Raw genomic sequence first — 15,792 nt, forward strand, 5'->3', positions numbered from 1 at the left:
CATCTGATTGAAAAATTCATCTGCTTCTCATTTTCCCGCGTTCGTAAAATACTATTACAGTTTAAAAATTCCTATTTGGGTCAGTTTATTTTATTGGGCCTTCTTTCCTTTTTTACCGTGTCACACAACAATTTTTCGGTAACCCTATAATAATTGTGCACACTATAATAATTGTCAATTTTTTCTCTCCGTGTAGACAACAATTAGATAGTCAGTTCATCTCACGGGATTATCGTAGGTTAAATGCAATTTCGCATAAACATTTCGCGTGCGTTTATTCACTTTATTTCGTAGATAATCAGTTTATGAATATCAAAGATCCCCCATGTTTGCTCGATCAGGCCCAAGTCGCAGATGAACCTCAACGATGATCGATTACTATGGGAGCGTGACTTGATCTCGCTTTCACCACTCGATTCACCCCTCTGTTCACACAAATCAAGGGAATAGATAGCGAGAAGGGAGATTATGTGTCATGTGTCTTCATAAAAGTCCGAGAAAGGTCCTCTTTGATGTCTAATTAATGGCATTAATTAACTCATTACATTCTCAGTCTCAGCAATGATTGAAGAGAGTGAACGTGAAGGTTCAATGGAACGAGGGTCTAACGAACTTTTCTGAGAGGACATGGAGACGAGAGTTCTCTATGAACCTTGTAATTCACTGTCAAAGGTTTGAAGGTTTATGTGTTTAATTATAATTAATTTACACAAAAATCTACGCATTTTGTGTGCAAATTTCACACAACTTTTTCGTCATTTTTCACATTCAATTTACAAATTAATAGATAATTGATATCAACCATAAATTAAAGTGATTGCAAACTTATTCGTTTAAAATTCAAACACATTCTCATTCCATCTAAAAAACTATTAGAGTAAAAAAAAATATCTACAAAATATTTAAAACATTCAGACACTCGTTTTTGCTGTCACGTCTCAATTTAATGCAGAAGCCACCAAAATGTACCTCAAGAAGTCACGTTACCATCTCCTAATATCATAATTTACGACATTAAAATTAATTTAAATTTTGGGTCACAAACCTCGTAAAATGTCTCAATGTCAGACACTAGTTTTTGCCAGTCTAGACCCAAAATGAATTACTGTTTTGCCCCTGAACATTGTACGACCGATGCTTCATCGCTGCAATTTAGGTACAAGGGCCGCATTGTTTGGGCGTTACAGTCGTTGGATACAGCTTCAATTTGCTCCAGCAACTGCTCCACCATCACATTTCCCTTACAACTCTAATTACAATACCTCAGATTCATAAATCTCATCATATTTCCATCAGATTCCTGATGAATATCACGTTATATTCACCGTATCAACTTTCTCGTTTCATTTATCGACAAGATCCCGAGTAAATTTCCCTCTACATATCAAGGAAATCTTTTAGTAACCATAACCCATTCAGTCATCCCTGGTAAACGAGCCCTGGGAAATACAGCAATGCTGCGAGATGAATAAATACATTCGTTCCTGGTTTATCAGCCCTCGTAACTCACTTACCCCTGATGGTTTATTCTGTCCATGTTGGTACTGTGTCTTCCCACACGCGTCCTTTTCTACTTCTTTCCCTTAATGTATCCAGCCATCACCACACCTTCCACACCAGTTGACTCCAAAAATACATTCACCAGTGTCACCGGTGACCCTTGAGCCCCGGATTCTAACCCATAATCCCTCAGGACGAACTTCTCCTTTCAGTGGTGGTAAAAAAAAAAATATACTAGTGGCACTGCGGGTGGTTACTTTATCGGTCTCGTCACGCGTAGAATTCAAAATATATTGCCAGTGGTGAATGTACTCCTTGGGAGCTTCTTCAGCAGGACTGTTTTAAAGCACCTTCGTGGTGTTACAACTCGTGGAAACTGTCCAGTTGTGAATAAAGAGGGTATCAACGGTTATCCTAAATGGGAACGTGCAAACCTTGTTGACATTACGTGATATCGTAACCTTAAAGAAGTTCACTGTTGCGATGGGATTGTATAAACTATAATTATTATGTTGAGATACGAGAGTTACTCGAATTTTTCCGAGAATCGATAATTGATTTTGCACACAAAGAAACATTTTTGAAAAAAATTGCAGTCTTGACAGGAGATTTTAATTGGTTTGAAGATCATTTGTGATCAAAGTTCTGCAAAAATTGATCAGATATTCACAAAAATCATAAGGAACTGATAATTTAATAAATAAATTTAAGTGGAAAAAATATACACTGAAGTATTTAATGAATAAACAAATTTTTCGCTTATGTGAGGTCACGAATTTGTTTGTAATTAGCGCTTGTTTATTTAGTTATTTAGAGTGTCGTTGGTTATACGAGGGAAGAGCGTTAGATTTTTTTATAATCGTTGGGGTGATTTAATTAATAATAAAAGTAATTTTGCAATGTTACCGGATGTGCTTTACAAACACTGGGGTAAAGGGTGCACTACATGAGGGGCTTCGATAACTTTTGCATTAGTCCAACTTGGTAATGACCCTGTCTTCTGTGAAACGTATCTCAGTTTTCTGCGGCTTTTCAATAGGACTCGATTTCCATACGAGAATTTTACATCTCCCTTTCACCCTCAATCTGTATCGGGGTTTAAGTTGGCTTGGGAAATGTTTTAACGAGAAACTACCACAATTGTCGAGTTGAATAGTACAGAACAAGTCTCTCGGCTTCTGGATTTTCCACAATTCACTGCACGTATTACGGTACTACCTGGTAGTTTGGACAATGCCTTGAGGACTTTATTTGTCGTTACGGTACTTCGATAACTGCTTTTCCATCTCCCAATCTCACCCCCTTCTCTGATTTTACTCTTTCACCTTTCTACACTCAATTTCGAAACAATTTCCCATTAATGGTGGATAACTCGGGGGATTAGCTTCTGTTCATTGATGAGCTTTTCGGTTGTATGAGTTGAAGATGGGAGAATATTTCATCCTTAACTCCAATATTCACGAGGTGGAGGATCTTGGGAGTTTGTCCAGAGGGGCTTTGGGGGTTGGAAACGGATTTAAATTAGTTCTGAGATTGGGTTTGTTGATTTCCTTTGCTGAGAGGGTATATCGAAAATCATTCCCACCATTTGCCAGCCATTTGTTGAGAATTTTTATCTCGAGTGTTATCATTGCTGGAGAAAACGAAAATAATTGTAGTTTCATTGCATTTGCCCCAAAATTATGGATTTCGAAGAAAGATTTTTGAAAGGGTAACGGGGGAAGTCAAATCAATTTCATCAGCATAATAGAGCGGTGATCTCGACGCCCAAAAGGACCCCCACCTCTGACGAGAGGATGAGGGCGAGGGGGCAGTCCTTCTCGAGCCTCTAAACGAGTCAATTCCTTCAAATTTCTTGAAATATAATTATTCTACGTTTATTTGGGATTTTTTATTTAAACTCGTCCATCCAAACGTCACACCATCCCTTTATAAAAGTACTCGAAGATGTTCAGGTGGGACTCGATCCACAATTTCCAGACAAACGTTCTAGGGAAGTCATGCCCTCAACCACAAGAAGATAAATTTTTTATAAAAATCCTAGTACGAACCCTGGATTTTCAAAAAACCGAATGCTCTTGAGGTAAAATTTTCGTTAAGTATTCCCCGGAAATCAGGAAAAATTCACGGTGAAGCCAACAAAACTATCAGACCCTCCAGTACTTCCAGCCCTTCCTATCTCGATCTAAAACCAGAATTTCTCCTGGAAATTTCACTCCGCGCATTTGTTATCAAAAGGGACGACTCATATGACACAAGAAATTACAATCGTGAATCATCCGAGAAGTAATAGTGTGTTAAGTTTGCTGTTGTGCATTCATGATCAGGTTTCCTCCGCTCCTCATCAACTCCGCAAGATCCTTGCAATCCTATTGTCCTGTCACACCAACAATCGTCCGGATTTATCGGGCACTCGTTGTTATTTCGAGTCGTAAGTCTTGAGTTCTAGTTCTGTAATAAAGCTTTTCCTCCCGTGAACTCTCAGTCTAGTTGACTGATGAGTAAAGGGCTGTGTTGAGGTGCTGTAATTAGAGCCATGTATGAAGACACTAATGCGATTATCACTGTTGGGGCTTCAGCCAACTACTTCTCTGGACCTCGAGCATTCCACGGTTATTGCCGGTGGCGTTTGTCAACCGTTTCCTCGTGATTTATGGGGGAAAATCGATTCTCCGATTTTTCTTTTTTTTTTTTCATGGAAAATTCAAGATGTTATGCTGGAGAATTTGCGGCTTCTCAGGGGATGATAATCGTGTGGGGCGAGGTAAAAAGAGAAATCGGTGGATTGTGGTAATTTGACAGTTGACGGGGCTGAAGAGGGTTCACTACTTCTGTTACATGCACTGAGTCCCCTTACGATCGGGAAAATCACGTTAGGGAGAACAGCGACCTACAATGTGTTGACATGACATTATACAATGACTCCATTCTGTTATTTCATTTTATTATTTTTTTAACTGTATTAATTAATTTAATTGCGCACGATTTTTTTCAATGATAAGAGAGATTACTTTTTCTTCGCTTCTATGATTTTTTAAATTATAAAAAAATTGCGAATGTTCAGTCGGTTTTATTGTTCCAAAAACCTTGGTTTTTAATTTATCAATAGATCTCATCCCTTTCTATGGCATTTATTCATCCTTTTTTATTGCATTTTGCACGCCATAAAGTCGGTGAGACAAAGAAGTAATGCTTAGTTTTATAGACAATAAAACTGATGAAAATCCAAGGGTTTTCCAAGGGTCGTTACTACAGTGTGATCCTTTTATCATACCGTTTAATTGAAAAAATAAAGATACTATCCAACATATCAAATTAATGAATTCATAGGAATATTCACGTGTTGATCTAGAAATAAATTTTTTATTATTTCGATTCAAATACCGAAGTCTAAGGGTTTCCCTTTCCTTTCAGGACTTTTCTCATCGTCTATGAGATTATAATCTTCATTAATAGTAAACTAATTACTGTAATGCAAAGGGAAAAGTCTATTGGCAGATTAAATTGTCCTCTTCCCGTCAATTTCGTCTTATTCTTCTGACCCATTACAATCAATGACGCAAATTTAATTTAAAAAATTGGCCAATTTGACTGCAAAATTTACGTTTCATTGTCTCGTTTGGTTGTATTTAACCTCGGATATGTCTTCGCCTTGTTCCAACTCATATGTACAGATCCAGGATTGAGTAGAATTGAAGCTCTGCGGTCAGAGGCGTACGTGACCACTGGTAAATTGCTCGTTCCCCTTCTCGTATACGAGAAACTCGGAATTCCCTTTTCGTTTAGGGCACACCCTTGTCCACCTCGTCACTAATTGCTCGGTTAGTAACGATCTGAATTACACCTCCGTTCAAATGATTGCCGTTTCGATTTTGTGGCCATTACCATCAGCGAGTCAGGTACGTAATTTCTAGGTGGGAGGGGAAGGGGGAGGGAGGAAGATACTGGATGAGAGGAAACTACAAAAATGTAAATACGGTGTCATTAGCTCCTTTGGAAAAGGGGGTATAATAGACCATCTTCAGAGATGCAAATACTGGGAGGCAGTGCAAAGGATGAAAAACTTTGTTGTCCGCAGTAATTAGAGGGTCTCATCGCTCTTACAATTATTGCGGATAATGGGGGATGAATTTTTACTTTGTCGGTTATGAGGAAAAAATAGGAAAAAAACACTGGAATTTTGAATTTTTTAGGCCCAGTTTTTGTCTCGGGGAGAATGAGGGAGGTTTTTTAGGGTTTTTTGGGTCAAGGGCACAGCAAGGGCACAGCCTTTTGTTGGAGTTTGATTTTTTTATGATGACGGGGAGCTATTAGGGGGAATGAAATATTTAGGCTTTTGGATGGAGAACAACGCTGCGAAAAATAATAGACAAGACAGGTAATTAGGGAGCAACTTTCATTTGCCTTTCGTTGGACCAGAAGTTGGGAGACATAACAGTAATTTGTCAATAATTATCCCAGTAAACGCGAATAATTATCGTGATGGTTTGTATATTTTTAACGTACACTGAGAGAAGCAAAATATTTTCCCTGAATATTCAATTATTTCAGAGAAGTATTTATTCATTCAATATTCATCTAGATTCTTGCATTGGGTTTAAATGATGTGAATTATTTTGTTTAGAACGTGATCAGGTTAATTATAATCTTCGGAGAACGTTAATAATTATGAATCTGAAAAAATATCATCGAAAAAATACTTCTCTCTAGACAATTATAAATTTGGAAAAGACATTGATAACTGTAATATGATCCGGAATTTATTGAACTTTAGAAAAATCAGAAAACTGTGGACAAACAGCAAAAGCGATATTTTTTCGCTTCGATTCGATCGATAATTCGTCAGAAAACTGTCAAAAAATTAATTTTGGGTTAAAGCATGTCGAACATCCTTGACAACAACCGCGAATTATCATCCGTAAACATTTTAATTCAGTTACAATTGCGATGAAAGTGGCGTTGAAAAACCGCAATTAAATACCTAACGTTATTATCAACTTTTAATGAAATATTCTTGGCAATATTAATAGGGTAAACGTGTCGTCGTCACTTCTGCAAACAACGTTATTAACGTAGGCCAGGTTACATTGAAGTGGGAAGCCGGGGAAGTCAAGTTTGCTAAGGGGTAGGGGCTTGGAGGGGGGTGGGGGTTTGGGGTCGGTCGTGGTGGTGTGAGGGAGTTGCTGCATTATTCAGTAGTCCATTCGCGGGGAGATGAGGAGGGTGGCAAAGGAGAAAAGAGAGAAGCCGCGGGTTTCTCCTGTCGGGTGGGTAATGCGTTAGTTTACTGGTGCATCGTATAATACATTTTCCTGGGCTTTTTTTTTTATCATCCCTTCACTCCTCGCTTCTGCACTTCGCGCACTCACGTGATCGATGGAATGTTATTCAGTGGAGTTCTTCGGGCGTCAGTCGGCTGTAACGAGAGGTGTATTTCAATGTTGACACGATTTAGGGAGAGGGGTGATGTAATTTAACGTGGGGGGAATTTCATTATGTCTTTTTCATTTCGTTTGTATATTTTTTTTATTTTTCCTTTTCCCTCAAAATTAGCTGTCGCGAGGTCAAACCACATTTCAAAGGGAAAAATGGCACCTTGAAGACGAATGTTCAATTGTTGTTCGTAGATTGCTACAGACTAGTAAATCAATAAGCACATTCGTCTGTTAAATTATGTGGGAAAAACTGTAAAAAGGTGATGAATATTCAACGCAATTTAAATTACATTTTGCACAGAATTATTGTTTTTAAGAGCATGAATATTTAATGGAATTTAAATCCTGGAGGGAATTATTCATTTCTTTTAATGTTTTTTAGGGGTAAATAAATGATTCATATTTGGGAATTTTGTTAAACTTTCACTGACGCCCGAAATTTGATAAATTTTTCAGTTCACCGATTTGTGTATTTACATTGTTTTTTAAGGGGTATAACACCTACTAAATTATGAATTCCGAATATCCCTGATAGAATAGACAAATTCCTGGGGTTGAATCGTTCATTCTAAAACCCCTAGTGGACGTTCTACAAATGTGTTCATCCGATCGTCCTCAGAGAAAGGATTTTACGTCCATAGAGTACCTCCCCCATGGGGGCTCCACCATGTCCAAGACCATTCTATCTCCTCTCAACGACCAAAACGACGTAATAATAATGCGATTACCGAATATATGAGAGTGATTTTTATCAAATGGCAATTCCCCTGAAATTTCAGAATATTCTGAAATAGAATATTCGGAAATTCCTAATGTCCTGCCCGGAAGGAAAAGTTATTTAAAAATTCCGTAGCTGTCCCGTAATCTAACCGAATGTAGCAGCAGTGAAAAAAATTATTGTTTGAGGCCTCATTCCATAAATTACTATCTTTCTCAGGGAAAAATTGAAAAATATTGTAAATTCCCTCACCAGATTTTTCATGAAAGGGGAGACGACGTCTCGTTTAACCTTTAAAGAGTACGAAATCAACCTTCCCCACCTCATGAATAGCGTATCGATCGACATATTTCCCTGTTTATATCGTCACGGATCATTCCATTCGCCAGGGGACAACCGGGCTCGTAAAAATACCGGAAAAAGAGGAAACAAAAGCAAAAAAGAATTCCTGATGCCCCAGTGTTGGCGATCGGCCTACAAAAAACCATTTGAAAAACGAATCACATCCGTTCGACAATGTGAAATTGATAGTGCACCGAAATCTCGCGGAATGAACACGTGTCAGCACATAAAATGAATTTTTTCTGAGTGTCCAGTTTCTCGATTAATAAAAACAAGAGTCCGTGGAAAGTCTCTTTCCACATTTGTAGCTTTTAAAACTTTACTCACGTTCTTTTAGTTTTAGTAAATTCATGAGGGTTTCAGTAGATAACAATGGAGCCAGAGAAATGATTTATTTATGTCAATTCGTGTTTTTTCTTGAACCGCATAAAATCAATTTGGAATTGAATTTTTTTTTGATTTAAAGAAAATTGCTTCTTGGTGGTAGAAGTTAATTTGTTGCTAATGAGCCTGTTATTGATATCATCTGGGGAATTTTTTGAGTAAAAAAATCGTTGTTTGAAGGGTATAAATTAATTATTCAATATAAATCAATCATTTTCCGTGAAATACGTGAACGAATTTATTTTCTCACAGTCGCTCTCATTAAATGAAATGATGATTATAATATTTGAAATAATTGGAATAGTTGAATTTTAACAACAACCTTGTCACAATTTTTTAATTATGAAATTTGTGGAAACTGCAGGGAAACTTTAATATAATTTGAAAAAAATTGTGAACTAAAGTTCATTAAAATTTTCTCTACTATCGGATTTTTCCTCAATATCTATCGGCCATTGACACACCCCAATTTTCTCATTTTCCATTATTTTCCCGCATGTATGAACTCTTGAAATCAGATTTCGAATGAATTTCCAATAAATCAACAATGCACTAATGAATATTTGTATATGCCCTGGATAAAACACACAAAAAACAATTTTCAAACGATAAATCACGTGTTTATACGTTAAAGTCAGTGATGCAAATACCTACACAATACACAACATACACAACTGTATTTTGGTTTTGATCGGGTGACTGAGTGCACCCACAGGACACACCATACACGAGTGTCACAGGGCTGAGCGTGATAGTTAATGAGTTCAATTTTCGTGTTTTCGTTCATCGCCCATTGAGTACGTGGGCCATTGAACAGGTGTAAATTTCCCACCATGATGGTGGACAGTGCGATAAGAATTTTCTTGAAATTCAGGCGGGGAATATTTATTTTCGAAAATAGCTAATTAGGTAATTTATGGGGGGAAATGGCGTAACGAGATCCATTAGTTTAATACTCTCGCTAATATGTGAGTGGCAGTTGTTGTGATTATAAATAAGCCGCTATTCGTGAATAATAAATCACAGTGAGAGAAAAATATAATTTTGCAAATTAAATATTCTTCTGACAAGAATTTACAGCGAATTTCCAACGGCAATTTCGAGCATTTTTTTTTTTCAAAACAAATATGATTGGTAAAATTATATTTTTCTCTCAGGGCATGTGATCGCACATTGAGCACCGCAATTTCTCAGAAAAATTCAGGTGTTCGCCCGTTAGAGTGATCGCACTGAAAGTTTTATTATTTTAGATATGAATTTTTCCCGACCTTCTGCGATAATTTTCCGGAAATCCCCAGAAATTTCATCATAAATCTCTTGAAATTTTCCATTATCAGCATCAGATTTTATCACAACTGGGGGGTAGTAAATGTTCACACAAAATTTCTCTCCGTAGTAAAATATGCATCAAATATAATCAACGAAAACGAAAAACCGTTTGAAAAAGGCGACTTCACCTCGAAAGTCAACGAATCCCATTTTGAAATAAAATGCAACGAAACGTGTTTTACGTGAGAGGGGGGGAGGTGGGCTTATCAGCAACCCCCGATATACCAGCAGATGCAGTTCGGGGTGTACGACCTAGAAACCATTTGGCACTAAACTTACAGCTAGATGTACGGCCTCTTTATCAGATCGAATTAGGGTTGCGTGAATTGAGTTAGGTGAGGAGCGGCGATATTGACGAAATCATTTCTCCCCGTTTCCTGTCTCTCTCACTCATTCCTGTCCCTGTATAACCACCGTACAACCTGATTTACGACCCTGACACGGCACGTCGCACATTTCAGTTACCCTTTCTCCCTCCACTATTCCTCCACTGGGTGCAATTCCGCACTCCAACGTCGAGATATGCAATTCAATTCTGTGGAAACTCGAAACATTCAAGTTGTGCATCATTTTTCAAATTTTTTCAATCCTCCCTCGTTAGACATTTGATCTACCAATCAAATCATGTAGCAATCGTATTAATTGCAATATTTATCGGAATATCACATTCATCGAATTAAAAAAAACTATAATTAATTCTGTGCGAAATATTTTTGACACTCGCGACAAAAATATTTATGAAATTTGGTGCGAGCATTCATTTTGTTTCTGTGCAGTCAATTTCAATCAATCAAAAGAAATACCAATCGTGCAAATCCCTGTTCAATCCAACACATAAATTCATTTTTCATTAACAATTTAAAATGCAAACTCCAACATTAAGTTAAGTTAATTCCTCTCAGGAGTTGGTGACAAGCGGATGTCTTCCCGGCGATTAATTAATGAAGTATTTCAAGCTAATTATTTCACTGTTTTGTTATTTAAAATATTCCATTTTCAATGGAGTAATTTATTTATCTGGGTTTACTATCCAATGAAACTTCTTACGATACAGATGCGTCTGCGCGAGACAGGTGATATCTTGAGAATCTAACATGTATAAGCTCTCTTCGAAGTGCCTTTCATTCCAGTCAGGTAGTGCGTATCGATTTCCATGTGAAGTACGTTGAAAATCGAGAATACTTGGAGCTACTCCATCGGCTCGATATACATCCGAGAATTCTGCATTAAAGAGTCATACATTTTATTCAAAGTTGGTGTTTAAGATTCCTGAAGGAGTGACAGGACCAAGTTCCCCAATATATTTATTTACCGCTCGTTGTTTGATCACTGTAATTTATTACCTGATAAAACTTCATCATTTTACTCACTTTTAGTGGTAAAAATAACGGTACTGTAAATAAATTTCTTCATATTTTCATTCTCACGATATAAATTTCGACTTTGCATAGTGACTTTCAAATAAAGTTCACTTTTTCATCGTCAAAATTTCTCTGAGTGGATCTGAAAGTTGTGAATGCCAAGTTGAGCTTAAATAATTCACCGAATTAACAATTCACATTGGAATACTGAATTTTTCTTTTCGACTTTCAACTCTGACCCGGGCGATACTATTTTTCACACCTCTGGGCATGTGTCCATGAATGAAATACACTTTTCTCACCCTCCCAAGAATATTCAAAGAAGTTCTTGGCTAGTCGTTACGTCAACTACATTCAGAAAGAAAGTTACCAGTGAGTCTCTCGTTCCCATTTTACTCTATGTAAATTCGGTCTTTTACAGGGGAGAGATCTGCTAATAACGCAACGCCCATACAACCCAAACCAAGTTTATTAAAACCACGTAATTGATTTATTATTATTCATGAATACCAGACTTTTCCTAATTTCTCATTCTGCTATTTCCGTGTTTCAACGATTCCACTGGGTGCACTGATAAATTCCGATTATTCGGCGACAATTTGCATGACCCGAGTCTATTGTTAATTAATGGATTATCTCGTTTAAAATTTATTGTTCCTTATTGCGAAAATTATTCGCATCAATTTACAAATCAATTTGGGGTGACAAAATTTCCATGATTGCTGGATTCATCGAATTATTTCGTGATTGAGGGGAATTCACACTTCGAAATTTCTGGTTTATATCGATAATCAGATTGTAATGTGAATATTCAGGGTAAGGTAATGAATAATGTGACCACAAATAGGCAATGTTTTTTAGGCAATTTTACCGCGTTAGTCCACTCAGTCTCTCCGAATTTTTTTATTTGTATACCTAACAATATGTAAAGTAAGAAAATCAATCCCATAATTATCAATGTGCAAATTGAAAAAAAATTCTCATCTTAAAAATAAGAATAGCCATCGGAATAATTTATGACACTCACTTTCCCTCTCTAATTATTCAATCAATTCACCTCACGCATTTTGATTTCCACGGAGACTTGAAATAAGTTTTCCAATTACATGCCATCCATTGCCTCAGCATCTTTCTTGAATTTGGGGAGTCACTGCCTCAGCAGAGTTCGTTCGTCTCTGCAAGCCCCGAAGGAAAATGAAACTCTGGTGACAGAAACTACCGAATCTTCTAGTAGAAGAGAAAACGAAGGAGCCGGGAAGATTAATTGGCCGGGAGATAGTGCCAAATATATTATTCAGTGCTCCAGGCACTCATTTTCATTTTGAAAAATCAACTAAAAATGTGGATAACTTCATTAGAACCATTCACAACCGCATACATATTTCATTACTCCGATTAAGCGAAGGAAAAACTATTAAAATACTATTTTCAACTCCGGAAAAGATTATTTAACGAAATTGCCTCCTTTCGCTCAAAAGTGAAGAATAATTTCCTTCAATCAAAAACTCAATTGAAAACTATTTCAGTAATAATCGAGATCGGTTTTTTTCTAACGAAAAATTCCCATCAAAAACCAAAGAATTTTTGTCGCTTTCACATTTTTTTCAATTTGATCTCACCACAAAAACAATTATGAAAAAAAATCGGAAATTGTGTCAATCGAACGCAAAACAATCAACCCCTCTCTCTGGCATTCCCAATACTGAAAGAGCGCTTCAGTGAAACCAATATTTCCATAAATTCATTGAAATTTGTCACCACAAGTCTCTCATTCCGTCCTTCAACACTCAATACTCGATTTGCCGAGTGTTCTGCATAAAGTAAACGCCGGAGCCCGGACTAGCAGCAAAAAAAAAACCACGATGAGAGTGAAATAACTGCAGTGAGAATGAATGCACTGAGGCACGATATTCAGTGAAAAACAGAGAGGGAATATGAAAGACCAGAGAGATGGAAAATAAGGTGGGACGAATGAAAAGCGAATTTCTTTTCCACTTCTTGGCTCGAGAGCAAAGAAAATTTTCTTCAAGATTCATGCTGCGACGCCGAGGTAGTCCGCAAGACGAATGAAGTTAGCCATTACTACTTCGAATAATAAAGTATTCAAGAGGCTCGATATGCTACTGCCGCCAGCAAACTGTCTCCTTATCTCCAACGATGTTAAAATCAATTACTAGAAAAAATTTCGGATAAAAATATCGCATCGAAGGCTGATATGGCGATCGCAACTGCGATAGGTCTGGTTTTAATGGCCCAGGAATTCCAACATTTTGTCTCTACCCTATCCGTCAATTCCCCCCATTCAAAAATTAACTAGAAATAATTCTGACTCCCCGATCACCCGATTTGTTAAGTACACTTTACGGAATATTTTTTTCGGTTGCATTCAGAGTATGTCCCGCCAGCTCCTGTGTATACCAGACCACCGGTGTCTGGCTATACATCCTTGACATGTTGGTTACAACACTGTTTACGAGGCATTAAGGTGATTAATCTCAACGACCCCCAAATCCGATGGATAAACCCCTCCTCACGCCTTCTGGGTCCTTCGGGGGATTCCCAGGATCTCTCAGCCAAATGGCACTCGTGATAGTCCCAGAGTTTCATGTGCCTAAAATGAGCGCTCTGAGACCAAGGAATACCACTGGTGAACCCCCCACAACTTGTTGGAGATCATCGAGTTGATAGCTATCGTAATTTATCACGCGGCGTCAAAAATTGTTTTCCACTTTGGAATCAATTTTCGAGACAATATCCTCGGTGACTTTATCCTCGAATACCGTATGTTTCAGCGAGTTTTCAATTTTGTTATCTTAATCGGGGATGATTTGGAATATTATGAATAAATCAAAATATTAAATGATAATATTACCAATCAATTTTATTAATTTGAAACGAAGTGCTGCAAATTTCTCCCTTTTTTTCACTTCAACACTCCCAGGACCCGAAAAAAAATGCGGAAACCGGCGGAACCGGCGGTTCTTGGGCCTTAGACCCAGTGCCTCATAAAAATCGTTAATTAGTTCACTCCCATAATCCAAAAAATAGTCACGTGGCTTTAGTCATACAAGCTCCAACCGCTGCATCTCAAAATTGTTCTCCACCTTTCAAATTCCCTGAAAGGATCACTAAAAATGCTGCCCTGCAATAAAGGTTTTCTAGGCCGGACAGATATGAATGAGCCATTACCTCACGGCTGTATGTCACCCACATGTACTTGAAAAAATACCAGCTGTAGTCAAATACCCTCCGGGCACCTTAAAATTGAAACATTCATTACGAATGAGTCACCCTGTCATCCCCCTTCTCACCAGTGTGTCCATAATACTCCAGATACTTCTGCCCACCGAAGTTCTTCAGCCCCATACCTAACGACAAAGTTGAATTACGGAAATCCGTTGATAATTGATATTGTCGCCTCTTGAAGTTCTACTGCATTGACCGCAAACGTCAGCAATTAGTAAATGTCCGGTGTGCACTTGACACTGGTGAACAACCGCAAGAGATACTCCATCTCTTCGTAATTTCATCCTGAGTGCTCTTTGTCACAACAATCCATTCATAATCAAAAGCGTTAGTATTTAACATAAAACGACAGACTTGTTTATCATGTATTTACATTTGGAAATTAATTTTCATTTCAGGTGCCATATTCACTCATGACCAAAAGGATAGCAGCACAGAGCTGGCCTTCAAGTATGCCGTTTACAAGATAAACAAGGACAAGGTCATACTGCCAAAGACAAATTTAGTTTTCGACATTCAGTACGTGCCCAAAGATGACTCGTTTCACGCGTCCAAAAAAGGTAAGTGATAAGTCTAAGGAGCGAATTTTGTCTCGAAAGGTACAAGGATCAAATTTTGTTGGAAAAATGAGACTTGGGAGGATATTTTTTTTGATAAAACTAACCTTCGTCCGTTGTTTCACCCCCTGGAGGGGTAATTTTTACCTAAAATTTATTTCCGTTCAGGCAGACGGGCAGGACTATGTAAACCAAAGAAGACATTCGTAACATCGACAGAAAATAGATGATAAAAAAATAATGGTACAATACCAATATACGGTCAATACATCTGTTTCCATTTTATTATGAAAAATTATATTGGGGAAGGGTTGAAGAATAATTCACGCGGTAGGTGAATGCGGTAATCTAGATGAATGCACCTAAAAACTTCTTCCGCGATTACAATAACTCTTCTTACTAAACAGAAATTTCTTACCTCGCAATTCGTTATAATCCGGCCCTCCTCGAGTATTGCCAGGGCGTAGGGCTGGCGAGCCCACTAGGAGCCACTACAGACGAGAAATTTATCGGCAAAAACGGCTAACCAGCCAGGTAATGCTGTAGCCCTCGGTTTGCAATTTTCACCTCCGTCGCTTTATATCATGCCGGGTTATTCAACATTCCACTATCATAGAAAATCTAAAAACTAGTCAAACACCTTTTTCTGAACTTCCAACGTTATCACATAACCGAAGACGAGAAAATAAAAAATAACAGTGAATGAGTGGAGCGAGGAGAACTTTCTCCAGTTGATAATAACGAAATTGCCCGTCCGGGATTTCATGGATTTTTCTCCTCATCTTTACGGTAATTTCATCTTCATTTTCCGCGGAAATAAAAATCGGGAATGATACCCCTTTGATGGTTAAAACCGTAGTTGAACGACGGATTATCAGAATGGGTGATGAAATGGATTAAAGGAAAAATTCAGAATAAGC

The 15,792-nt window shown here is 37.7% G+C and overlaps 1 protein-coding gene across 8 annotated transcripts in view; it reads left to right on the plus strand.

Annotated features, from left to right (window-relative positions):
* The window catches only part of LOC135166537 (glutamate receptor ionotropic, kainate 2-like), an 80,676-nt gene that overhangs the window by 21,656 nt on the left and 43,228 nt on the right, over positions 1-15,792 (plus strand). For all 8 annotated transcript variants that reach the window (XR_010299697.1, XM_064128854.1, XM_064128853.1 and 5 more), the window contains one exon: positions 14,714-14,875. Coding sequence is in view for 7 of the 8 variants with exons in the window: in XM_064128854.1 (XP_063984924.1) it covers positions 14,714-14,875 (162 nt within the window). In the remaining variant the exon portion in view is untranslated. The remainder of the gene's footprint in view (positions 1-14,713; positions 14,876-15,792) is intronic.

This window comes from Diachasmimorpha longicaudata, chromosome 10, assembly GCF_034640455.1.
Source record: "Diachasmimorpha longicaudata isolate KC_UGA_2023 chromosome 10, iyDiaLong2, whole genome shotgun sequence".
Taxonomy (NCBI): Eukaryota; Metazoa; Arthropoda; class Insecta; order Hymenoptera; family Braconidae; genus Diachasmimorpha; species Diachasmimorpha longicaudata.